Source organism: Nerophis lumbriciformis, linkage group LG18 (genome assembly GCF_033978685.3).
Source record: "Nerophis lumbriciformis linkage group LG18, RoL_Nlum_v2.1, whole genome shotgun sequence".
Taxonomy (NCBI): Eukaryota; Metazoa; Chordata; class Actinopteri; order Syngnathiformes; family Syngnathidae; genus Nerophis; species Nerophis lumbriciformis.
Window position 1 is genome coordinate 35,724,815 of NC_084565.2, and position 12,693 is coordinate 35,737,507.

The following is a 12,693-nucleotide window of genomic DNA, read 5'->3' on the forward strand; positions in this document are numbered from 1 at the left end:
AAATCATGAAAATAAAATAAATGACCAAAACATACACTGACTCTTCAGTTTCTTTATAGAGCCAATTTTATATAATTGTTGGAGGCAATTAAGTTTTATAATATTTAGCATATTTGTTCAAATGTGCCTTCTACAGTTTTTGTAAGCTAATAAAAACATATTGAATAATGTTTCAATATCATTAAACCTCCACCAGGACGTTTCATTGTCACGTGATCCTGTGGGAAGTTGCGATAAAAGACCACCAAAGTGAAAGACAACAAAAGTTTTTATTTATAAATTCACAGTTTCTAGATGGCACTACATTGTTGTAGTAACTCACTCCTGCTAAGAAAAAAAACACTTTGCAGCTTTTCAGAGAATAATAGAGGCAACAAAAGCGAGAGAAAGACCGAAATATAGCACTTGACATTTAAAAAGGCAGAAAAGAAACAAGAGAAGAAAAAAAAGGCATGAGGAGTCATTTCAAAAAGTGCACATGGCGCTCGTAGAACCCCTCCAGGGTGGGAGTTATCTCTGGGGCGAGGATGGGGGACACAAATGATCACACACAAGCATGTCATACACATTCAAAAAGGGTTAAAACAAAGTGAATAGGAGAAAAGATGAATAATAAGTGTTTCCAAACAACCATTTTTGCTGCGTTCCCTTTTTTTTTTTTTTTTTTTTTTTTTTTTCAAACAATGACCGGGGTACACACAGAAAGACGGGAGAATCCACAAGCTAAAAATGACTTCTTCACAGTTGGGAAAAATCGTGCAAAAGTGGGCCGGAGCGGACCCCGGTTAGTGTAAAGAAAAGAAAGTAGACCCTGTAATGAGTAGTGATGTGTAGTTCCCAGCCTCGGTCAGAATAAACCACACTCAGCCCTTCAGAAAATGCACACAGTACAAAATGCAGAGACTAGGCAAATGAGCACTAATGCTGACTCGGCAAAAAAAAAAAAAAAAGATGTTAAAGTGAGGAAAAGGACTACTGAGAGCTTCTGAAAGCAGCAGCAGCAGCATGAAGATTGAAAGGAGTACCAGTGTGTGCAGGCTTTCCTTTAAGTTGGTGCTGCAGGATGCAGAGACTGGCCAGCCAGTGGGAGGAAATTACTGGAGACGTAAATAAATAGATAAATAAAACTGGTCTTGCAGATTTGTGTGCATTAGTAAACATGAGCGAGGATGGCCTCCAAGGCTGCTGCTGCTGCTGTACTTGATTAAAATGTTTAAAATGGAACCTCGCTGAAAAGGTTTGTGTTTTCTTCATTCAGCTGGTCAGGAGTAGACTGACAGAGGCGGGAGGGAAAAAAAAAGTGGTCCCCAAAGTCATGAAGTTTGTAACGCTCCTCTCACATGCGTGAATACTTTGTGGATGCCATGGTGGGAACAACTACACCATGTGTGCTCTTCTACGACAGACACACATGTTGTCCTCACAAGCGTTAAAAAAAAAAAAAGGTCATAAAGGCACGTAACCATTAAAAGGTCTTTGAGGGAGTGGACGCCGACAGGAGGTTCTTTGGGATGCCAAGTTGTTGTGTAAGCGTGCTCAGACGTGTCCGCTGACGGCGGTCACCCTGATGGTGCCCACGCCCATCCCCTGGCTGCCCTTCATCAGCTGCTGCAGGCTGGGCAGCGACGCCACGCGGCCCTCCGGCATGGGCGGGAAGGTCAGCTCCGTCTGCCGCGACTTCCGCCGTTTGGTGGAGCGCCTCTCCTGGCGGGACTTGGCGGGCGGCGGCGGTGGCGGCAGCCGGTGGCCATTGCACAGGCCCGAGGAGGAGAAGACGGGCGAGGGAGGCGGCAGGCGGGTGGCGAAGGACTCCTCTGAGTGGGTGGAGGAGCTGCAGCTACTGGTCTCTGAGGGGGCGCGGGGGGGCAATGAGGGCATCTCCGGCAGAGGAGGAGGCGGCGGAGGAGGAGGAGGAGGAGGAGGAGGCAGTGGCGGTGGGGAAGGAGGATGCTGAGGAAGGGCGGGGAGTGGAAGGCATGCGTGGAAACCGTTGCATTTAATTTCACCGTTGAAGAGGGGAGCCGGAGGGTCCGACGCCTTCAGAGTTTCCACTTTGTCCAAAGACTTTGATTTGCAGCGTTTCTTCTGCAAGAGAAGAGGAGACAGACTGTCAGAAAAATTGTATGTAAATTATCAAAAAAGCTTTCCGTTCTGAGTTCCCAATGAACAGACAAGAGGCTGTTTTTGTTGCACCAAGCAAAGGCTTGGAAAATTCCATTGTGTACGATGGGAGGAGGTTATCTATTGTCATCGAAGACCTGCTCAAGCTGAATCCAAGACTAGCCCAAGCCCGAGGTATCTTTTTCTTTTGTTTTCAATGTGACCGAAAACAAGAGCTGTTTACATACCCCCCATTCCTTTGGAAGCAGATGTTGTGTAAACAGGGAGTGTCCAAATAGAGGAGGAGATGTAAACCTTTTTTTGTCAGAGCGTGGTGGACCACTGTACAGATAGTAAAGTCGCCACGTTTCTACTCAATATTGAGTCCAAATTTAATTCTGTCTCTGTTTGATTCTTTGCTATTTGTCTTGTTTAATACATGTCATCAGTGTTTGAACCTGACACAGACTTTAACATTTTACAACACGCCACTTCTTCATTGCCAACATGCATCCATTTAGATGCATATTTACAATGCACAAGGGGACAACAAATTATGTCGTTTATCTTAATCTCATTTTGAACCTAATATTAAGTTAGTCTTTGTATGCTTGCGACATTCTGGCAAAAATGATTCAGTTGTTTGAGTTTGTAGAAAAAAAGCAGATAACACAAAACTGAAGTCATTTCAAATGGCGACTTTCTGGCTTTGAGACAAACTAAAATAAACCAAGACAGTTGTGGTCGTCAGTAAGAGTTTCACTTTTAAGTCAAGCAAAGTGAATTATGGAATTATGAAAAGCAAAAGAAACCCCACTCCACACCACCGCAGGCTTTTAGGCATGGACTTGACATCTCTTGCAACTTTACGTGATGATTGATCTTTTTGAGGATGTTTGATAAGCCCAGCCTTTGCTGGAGCCATGATTCATGTCAATCCACCTGGTGCAACAGCGCTCCAAGGTGTGAACACTTCTTTTTTTTAACTGCAGACTGAACCGTTTTCATCTGATGCAGGTGCTAGCTTTGTAAACAAACAAACAAACTTCCATAATTCCCTCTTCAGAATTGAGTGATTCTATAATCTGCTTGATCTAACAATGAAACTTAATGACAATAACACAATTCATTTTCTTTCAGCTAGACCAAGCCCTCGGCACACACACACACACACACACACACACACACACACACACACACACACACACACACACACACACACACACACACACACACACACACACACACACACACACACACACACACACACACACACACACACACACACACACACACACACACACACACACACACACACACACACACACACACACACACACACACACACGTATTTGTTACCTTCTTGAGACTTCGGAAAAATGCCTCCCTCTTTAGGACCAGCCTTTCTAGATATATAAAGATGTGTATTTACAACATTAATGATATGTACACACTATGCAAATATAAAAAAGATAAGCTTTTAGTAAATTATTATTATTATTTTTTTGTAATGGTTTTTTAATCTTTATTATTTACTTCAAGTTGTTAAAGTATGTCTCTAAAACATATTTATTTAATTTTTTGCCAATGGGGGCGCATTTCAATTTCTTTCACACACTTGTTATTACATATGTTTGCCAGAGGGGGAGCACTTAAAATTTTTACACACACATGTTATTTCATATGTTGACCAGAGGGGGAGCACTTTTAAAACCAACAAGGTCAATTTGAAAAATCCCTCCTTTTAGGGACCACCCGAATTTTGATAAATGGGGGAAAATGAGACATTCTCTATTAGATGCAATGGTTTTAAGTACTGGGACCATGATTTCGGTCCTATCTTGTTCACTGGTCCTCATATGGAAGCTACTTTTCCTTGTTGATGTCTCAAGAAGGGTTGAAATACAAGAACACACACACACACACACACACACACACACACACACACACACACACACACACACAAGTGGTAACGATACTGTACCTTTTTCTCTGGAGAAAACCGTAGAGGTTCTACAATGTACAAGTCATCTGGACCTACTGGGGAGACGAGAGGAGGGCTTAATAACAAGAAAACAACAATGTAACAAGCAGCAGAAAGATACATTTCAAAGTACCAGTAGAGTGGAAGAACACATTGCCTCTATGTTGAAGCTATTATCATGATGTATGACACCAAAAGACTTAGAAAGTTTGTGAGTAAATAGCTAAGATCAAAATAGTATCAATCTCACAGGGATTCCCGAGCCATTTTGAGAGATAATGAGCTGGCTTGACACGTGATCCGTGAGGTTGGAGGTAGGAACCGCAGATCCCTTCCCCATTAACAACAATGCAAATCGTGCAGACTTTGAGAGAGCCAACAACGATTACTTGGTGAAAAATGATGATCCAGACCCTTCTATTGTTGATCCTGAATAAAAGGAGGGTGAGCTGGTAGTTTTAGAAGCTCTGCTAAACAGATCCAGCTTCAATGAAACACTAAACATCATGTAGCAGTATTGCTAAGTGCTAAACAAGAAACAGAAACTACAAACATGATTAAAAGATCGCTTACTGTACAATTTCTGCTCTCACTGCGATGACGACTAATAGGATGTTCATATCTTAGATGAACAATTAATCATGATCCACACAAAGGGTTAAAAAATGTTGCTCCCTGCAGACACTGTCTTCAGGTCTTTGTCTCCACTTCCTTGTATAAATTGAATGTCACAGATGAGCAACTTCTAGATTTATGGCTAAATCCTGCTATTATCCAGATAAATCGCATAAAAAAATACAATCATGTGTGCTTACAGTCCATGCAGACTGTATTGATCTATATTGATATATAATATAGGAACCAGAAATATTAACAACAGAAAGAAACAACCCTTTTGTGCAAAAGAGTGTGGATGGGGGAGGGAGGTTTTTTTGTAAGTAAGTGTATCTTGTGTTTTTTATGTTGATTTAATTTAAAAAAAATAAAAATTTATTCTTTTTTTTTTTCTTTCTTGTGTGGCCCAGTACCAATCGATGCACGGACCGGTACCGGGCTGCGGCCCGGTGGTTGGGGACCACTGATTTAGAGTGTTTTGTGGGCGAAATAGAGAGACCCCATTGACTCCATTGTTAGAGGACGTTTATTTATTTAAGACTTAAAAATGCATTAAAACCTCTAAAGGCCTTAGTGGCCACATGTGTGGACAGCACCTTTTAGCTCTTATTTCCAAAATTGTGTACACTACTGAATTGGGGTCTTATGCCGACATATGGACACTTATACTGCCATCTGGTGGTGTCAGAAGAGTATAACATACAATGGAATTTGGAAAAAAAAAAGTGTAAAAATAAAAATTAGCATGTCAGTACCGGTACATATGAAGTACACGTTTGTGTACTTATGGACTAAGAACATCATATCAAAAGATAATTTTTAGTTTTTATTCTAATTAGGGTCCAATAAGCCAAAATAGCAAAGAGAAATAAAAAAGCATGTAAACAAACAACTTGGGCCTTAAGAGGTTAAATAAAAAAATAAAAAAATGTGTTCATGTCTTATATAGGGATTGTGAATGATAAACAGCACATCTCTCTTTAATGTTTGCATATTTCCAGTATGACTGATCTGATAACATGGTCAGAGTGCAGAAGCGTTCCTCCAGTGACGTCAATCTATGTAAATTACCAAAGACGTTTGGAGAGCAATATTCAAATATTTCCACATACTTTGCAGATTGTAAATACAATTGGGTATGGTTTAATGGATACAAAGAAACACAATTAAACATATAAAGTCAACTTGTTTTTCCACTCTACCGGTACATTAAGTTCAACCATTATTACAAATATATTCATACAAAAATGTCCACTATGAGCAAGTAAACGCCTGAAGCTCTTAAACTACTTAAGCCCGCATGTGGACACAAGCTGGCACTGACAGCTTTTCGCCTCAAGGACACACACACACACACATTTACGTGCGGTGTCATAAACAGCAGGTCACAAGCAACAGCTGGACACCAACCAGTAAGAAGGTCCTGTCGACACAGTCGGTGCGTGATGATGAAGTTAAGAACACCAAAACTGACACGGTGTTTCTAAAGTATACAGAATATCAGGCCACACTATTAAGGAACGTGTGGGATGGTGTAGGTGGTCATACCTTCAGTAGAAGATAGGTGGAAGGACTTTGATCGAACAAGAGGACAGGTAACTCTTCGCTTCAGGCTCATGTCGTCATAGGAAGAGAAGCATCTGACGGCAAAAGGATCACCAGTTAATTCGCACTCGAGAAATTTGTCTTACAGTGCAGAACCCCAAAATGTATGTTTTACAGAAAATTAAACCCCTTTGGTCAGGGGTCGAAAATAATAATAAGCTCCCTGGAGCTTTTTCGAAAATGCGCGAAAAATGAAAAAGATGAGGAGAAAAATTTATTTTTTGTTTTAATATGGTTTCTGTAGGAGGATAAACATCACACAAACCTTCTTAATTGTTAAAAATCCCACTGTTTATATTAAACATGCTTCACTGAGGAGAGTAGTTTTGTCCTACTTATTTCAGCGGTCCTTAAACTCACCATAGTTTGTTTACATGTGCAACTTTCTCCTACGCTGCCACAGTATGACGTGTTTTATGCCACTCCTTTTTCTCATTTTGTCCACCAAACGTTTTATGCTGTGCGTGAATGAACAACGTGAGCTTTGTGGATGTTATTGACTTGTTTGAGTGCTAACCTGGCATATTTGGTCACTGCATGGCTGCAAGCTAATAGACGCTAACATGCTATTTAGGCTAGCTGTATGTACATGTTGCATCATTATGCCTCGTTTTTTGGTAAATTTGAGCTTATTTAATTTCCTCTACTTATGTCCTCTGTGTATCAAATTTATATTTGCATGTCTCATGTTGTATTGGCTGAATTTCTGATACTTTGTGTGCCGCTATAGACCACAGCAAACGTTACACAACTTGCAAAGATCGTAATAAATCCATTAGAAGAAGACTAACTTGGACACACACATCTATAACTTTGGCCATTCTAAGACAGTAATTTCCAGAAGTTATCTCACCCTCGGAGAAGCCTCTGTTTTACTAATGTTGTAAATATGTGTAGAATGAATATTACATTTCAACATTTCTGTCAACAAAAGATTTGAGTCAGCCTGCGATACATAGTCATTTTGATAGTAGGCTAATATAGCTGATAGACATGTGTTGTAACGAAAAAAATGTGAAACTGTCAAAAAACGAAGACTTAAAGGAATGCACAAGAGTTTGCCCCACAACGAGAGGATAGAGAAAAATAAGGAACTTTGTTACAGCAATGTCAGACTACAATGGCGGATTCACGCAAAGCTCTTTGGGTAAATGTATACCATAAATGGATAATCCACAGATGTAACTAAGGCAAATGAGTAACTTAAGTCTCAAATTCCAAAGTAAGAATGAAGGCAAGATTGTTTTATAAATGTACGCCTCCATGGCTAGATTTTAAATTTTCGGGACTTGAGCGGATCCCAAATAGACAAAACAGGTACCAACAGGCAATAAAGGTTGGTTTTGCATAATAGGTCCCTTTTAAGTCACTCACAATGTACTGAGAACAAACAAAGGACAATCAATACTGCAATAAAACACAAGGGATTTTTTATTCCTGTGGGAATAATAATCCCACAGAAATAGCAACATCGCAGTTATGAGTTGCGATGAAGAGCGTAGCGATTTCCGACTGCTGTGAAGATAACAGGATTCATGAATCTCCTGTGAAGGAGGCCTGTGTGGAGTGAGGAACGTTGAGTTTGCTTATGTTTTGGCGTGGTTGCAGTCGACTGCAATAAAGAAATTTGACGAGTGCATTCATTATGGAGAACAAAGCATATTTTGTCACGGTTCGCGCGTGCTTGTTCTACTTCTTCAGCCAGTCCCGTGTTTACAGACCAAAATTGTACTCCCATTATTATTTTCTATTATGAACCTGAAAATATAACATATAAAACATAAAATATAAAGACAATATAACATACATCCATAAACGTGGCTGCATATGCAAAAGTGCAATATATTTATCTGTACAGTAATCTATTTATTTATATCTGCACCTTATTGCTCTTTTATCCTGCACTACCATGAGCTAATGCAACAAAATTTCGTTCTTATCTGTACTGTAAAGTTCAAATTTGAATGACAATAAAAGGAAGTCTAAGTCTAAGTCTAAAATGTAAGTTCTTCCACACCAGTACTGGGAGGGGACACACACCTCTTGGGGCTGGGGTAGTGGTTGCTCTTAGGAAGAGCAGCCGGGTTGTCTTTTGGAGCGGCACTGGAGCTGCGGCAGCACTGCAGGCACATGAGGAGGCCCAGAGACACGCACAGAACCAGTGAGACCACGAGGTAGCTCTGACGGTCCGATACCTGCAAAGGAAAAAATCGACCGTTTATTTTGTTGGTCATCATTTGAAACAGTGAACTTGGAAGGGTTGTCAACATAGGCGGGGTCAACTGCATCAGGGTATTGCTTGGATTTTACGGACATCATGTCCGGCTCACGTCCCGCCCATTAAATATGTGTGGGGGTCAAGCTTGCTCTGTTTTCAAAGGGTACTAGTCGCCATTTAGCCCTTCTCGAAGAAAAAAATCCCCTCTGCTTGCGTTGTTGTCGACTGTACGAATCATTGGAATTGCGATAAACGTTTCTTCAGCCTTCCTTGAGGGGTAATCAAAAAGGGTGGAAGAGTGAAAGATTTTGCAGAACGACGATAAAAGCATCAAGCTTACACTCCAGTCCAAGGGAGCAGAGTCGAAGAATGTATGAGTTTGCATAAACGTTTGTTTGATATACTTGTAACTATAATTATTTCCCATTTAAGTATTGTCTTGATATTAGTTGTATTTTTTTTAAACACGCTTGCTACGAGTGTTTCGAAAAGCACCAACTCGGCGTGTCTAAATAAAATAAATCAAATGTCAGCAAAACCTAAAAGAGTTCTGTTTTTATCCAAGGCAGCAATCATGAATGAATCTTTCAGCACATACACAATGTTGACATACCGTATTTTTCAGACTATAAGTCGCAGTTTTTTTTCATAGTTTGGCCGGGGGTGCGACTTATACTCAGGAGCGACTTATGTGTGAAATTAACACATTACCGTAAAATACCAAAAAATATTATTTATCTCATTCACGTAAGAGACTAGACGTATAAGATTTCATGGGATTTAGCGATTAGGAGTGACAGATTGTTTGGTAAACGTATAGCATGTTCTATATGTTATAGTTATTTGAATGACTCTTACCATAATATGTTACGTTAACATACCAGTTGGTTATTTATGCCTCATATAACGTACACTTATTCAGCCTGTTGTTCACTATTCTTTATCTATTTTAAATTGCCTTTCAAATGTCTATTCTTGGTGTTGGCTTTTATCAAATAAATGTCCCCAAAAAATGTGACTTATACTCCAGTGCGACTTACATGTTTTTTTCCTTCTTTATTATACATTTTCGGCCGGTGCAACTTATACTCCGGAGCGACTTATACTCCGAAAAATACGGTATGTTCAATGTTTACCGTATTTTGGTCATTTTATGCACTACCGTAACTTTTTTTCTCAGTGCATTTATTTCCATTTCCATAGCAGCGCACTTCCAACTTACGGCAACAAATGTGTTCCTACTTCCGGTTTTATCAAATAAATTTCCCCAAAAAATGCGACTTATACTCCAGTGTGTCTTATACGTGTTTTTTTCCTTCTTTATTGTGCATTTTCGACCGGTGCGACTTATACTCAGAAAAATACGGTATATAGTTATATTTTTATGAAGACGGGGAAAACACGCATACTCGTAAACGGCGCGTGTAACAGCAACAAACATGGCTGTAGACGTGAAGTTAAATCATGAAATGCAACCGCATCACCGCAATACTGATGCATATTTATCCGGGAGAGTCTTGATACCAATTTCCTTTACCCAGCCACACATAAAGAAGTTGTAAACCTCCATGCTTATCCAAGTTTTCATCTGTTTCGTTAAGTAGAATGGCCTCTGGAGCACGATAGTTCGATATGTCTGGGAACGCGACCGACGTATAATCCTTGAGATCACTCGACAAATCTTTTTTTTGTTTTTTGTTAAAACAATCAGATTGTCACGATTCGGCGGCCTCGTCATTCTGACCCGAAAGCGGCGCTAAGCAGGCCCATTGCCGGGTAAAGTGAAGGGTGTTACCTGCGACAAAAACATCGGCCTTGGAGGGAACGTCTCTCCTGTGCTCCTCGACTACGGTCTGGGAACCGAACAGCAGGAAACTACATTATTACCTGTCACTCTGTATAACTCCTTGTGCAGATCTGAATGCTTATTATGTAAGTATTTACCTTAGTTTGAAGAAAAGGTGGCAATACTAATCGCCACCTTTGGCGAGGCGTGTTTTAAAGCAGCACTTGCAGTTGCGGCGCCTCCTTGTTCTAAAGCGTCACCTTTATCGCTAGTTTTGAAGCCCAAATACCTCCATATTGCGCTGCGTATTAAACAGTAGAATTGCCGTTTTTTGCCATTCTTCCTCCCCACACTGATTTTGTTTGTATGCGCTTTGTGTGTGTGCGCGTTGGCACACTCAACATTATGCGCCTCGGATCTGTACGTCACCGCCGCACTGCGGCATGCGATTAAAACAATGAACCACCATTTTTTAAAGGCAGTATATTATCGTTTGTAATTCATTAGTACTGCGGTACTTTATTATTATCGGTATACCATACAACATTTTAATTTTCCTGAGGGAACTCTCCTGAAGGAATCAATAAAGTACTATCTATCGATCTAACCCTTCATAAAACACATAAAAAGTGTTTGCAAAACGGTGATGAGTGTTGATAAATCACATTGGGTGTGCTAAATAATTATATTTGCATCTTCTCCTCCCAGTATTTTGGGCATTTTGATGATCAGCATATATTCTGCATATTAATGAAGACAGACAAAATGTATTTCACAGCTTATTCTGCTCACTTAACAGGAGCAATCCACTTTGCACACATTTAGTAGACTAGTTTTGCGTGTGCTATCAAGTTTGAATGTGTTTAAGTACACGCAAACATTTAGTAAATCAGACCTAAGTCGCTACTGGTCCGACGTTTCCTCAAAAATGATGTTTAATAAAAACAACTTAAAGCTTTATCCAGCTGTTTACTGAAGTATACTATTTACTGCAAATCAATCACGGCACTAAATATCAGTTATGGCCTCATTAAATACTAATAATTGGTATCTGCCCTGGAAAAAAACTGTATCGGTCGATCTCTAATTAATAGAGTAGTAAGAATCGCCCATATGAAGTCAAATGACTGTCACCTCTTTCTGAAGCTGGCTGATGGTAACGGTGAGATTGAGCATCAGTTTAGTGACATTCTCCAGCTGACTTTGAAGAACCTGGATAGAGTCCTGCTGCTTCTGGTCCTGACAATGAACCAAAGATGTAGAAAAGCAACATCAGATGATGGAACAAACCACATTGGGACTTCCTGACCACAAACCTGCTCCTCAGCAATGCGAGATGTGTTCTGCAGCTTGATGATGGTCTTATTGAACGCCCTCTGCATCTCCTCCATTTGTTTACGGTATCTAAACAACACAGGGGTTACATTCTGTTAGTTACCAACAGGGCCGTAGCAACAAATTCTGGGCCACCATACACAAGACTACCTAAACGTCACTGCCCTATAAACTCACACACAAAAAACTAATTACCGCATTTTTCAGAGTATAAGTCGCACCGGAGTACAAGTCGCACCTGCCGAAAATGCATAATAAAGAAGGAAAAAAACATATATAAGTCGCACTGGAGCCCGGCCAACTATGAAAAAAACTGCGACTTATAGTCCGAAAAATACGGTACTGCTTGAATAAGGTTGAAACCAGCATTTTAAAAACACATGTAAAAAACATAATTAGGTTTTTTGACTTTTTCAAGCTGGGCTTAACATTACTTACGGTAATTACTTTAAAAAATGTTTGACCTGTTGTGGTATGACTGCTGTTGTTCTGTTGTATTGTCTTATTACTGTAACTTTGTTTGTGCCGCCCTCTTTGTCAGGTCGCTCTTGAAAAATAGTTTTTAATCTCAATGAGTCTTTACCTGGTTAAATAAAGAAATTGAACATATCTAGAACACATAGACCAACCCCTGTATATATCTATACTTTTAAGTTAATTTTGCCAACAATTTCAATTTAAAAAAGCCAGAAAATAAATGTAAATAATCACAGAACCGGTCATTCACTTAGATAGGATTACCAGCTCAGTGGCCTTGTGGTTAGAGTGTCCACCCTGAGACTGGAAGGTTCAAACCCCGGCCAAGTCATACCAAAGACTACAAAAAATGCGACCCGAATGGACAATGAAGGTGAAGGCAAAAGAGTGAGGAGTGTCCTGACCAGATATCGAGATCCGTAGATTGATTGTTGAAAAATGTTCTTTATCACATTGTTTACTTTCACGTGTCTATTAAAGATTTTATTAATTTATGATGGCTCAGGAGTGATTCCCTACAATAGGGCCCCACAGCACACTGGATTCCAGTTAATTGAAATACCACAAGACTGG

The 12,693-nt window shown here is 40.0% G+C and overlaps 1 protein-coding gene across 4 annotated transcripts in view; it reads right to left on the minus strand.

Annotated features, from left to right (window-relative positions):
- Positions 1–250: 250 nt before the first annotated feature.
- suco (SUN domain containing ossification factor) overlaps positions 251–12,693 on the minus strand; it is an 89,396-nt gene continuing 76,953 nt past the window's right edge. For all 4 annotated transcript variants that reach the window (XM_061978217.2, XM_061978215.2, XM_061978219.2 and 1 more), the window contains 6 exons: positions 11,625–11,712; positions 11,443–11,547; positions 8,345–8,499; positions 6,248–6,339; positions 4,085–4,140; positions 251–2,085 (listed from right to left, as the gene is read on the minus strand). In XM_061978217.2, coding sequence (XP_061834201.2) covers positions 1,537–2,085; positions 4,085–4,140; positions 6,248–6,339; positions 8,345–8,499; positions 11,443–11,547; positions 11,625–11,712 — 1,045 coding nt within the window. In that variant the 3' untranslated portion in view covers positions 251–1,536. The remainder of the gene's footprint in view (positions 2,086–4,084; positions 4,141–6,247; positions 6,340–8,344; positions 8,500–11,442; positions 11,548–11,624; positions 11,713–12,693) is intronic.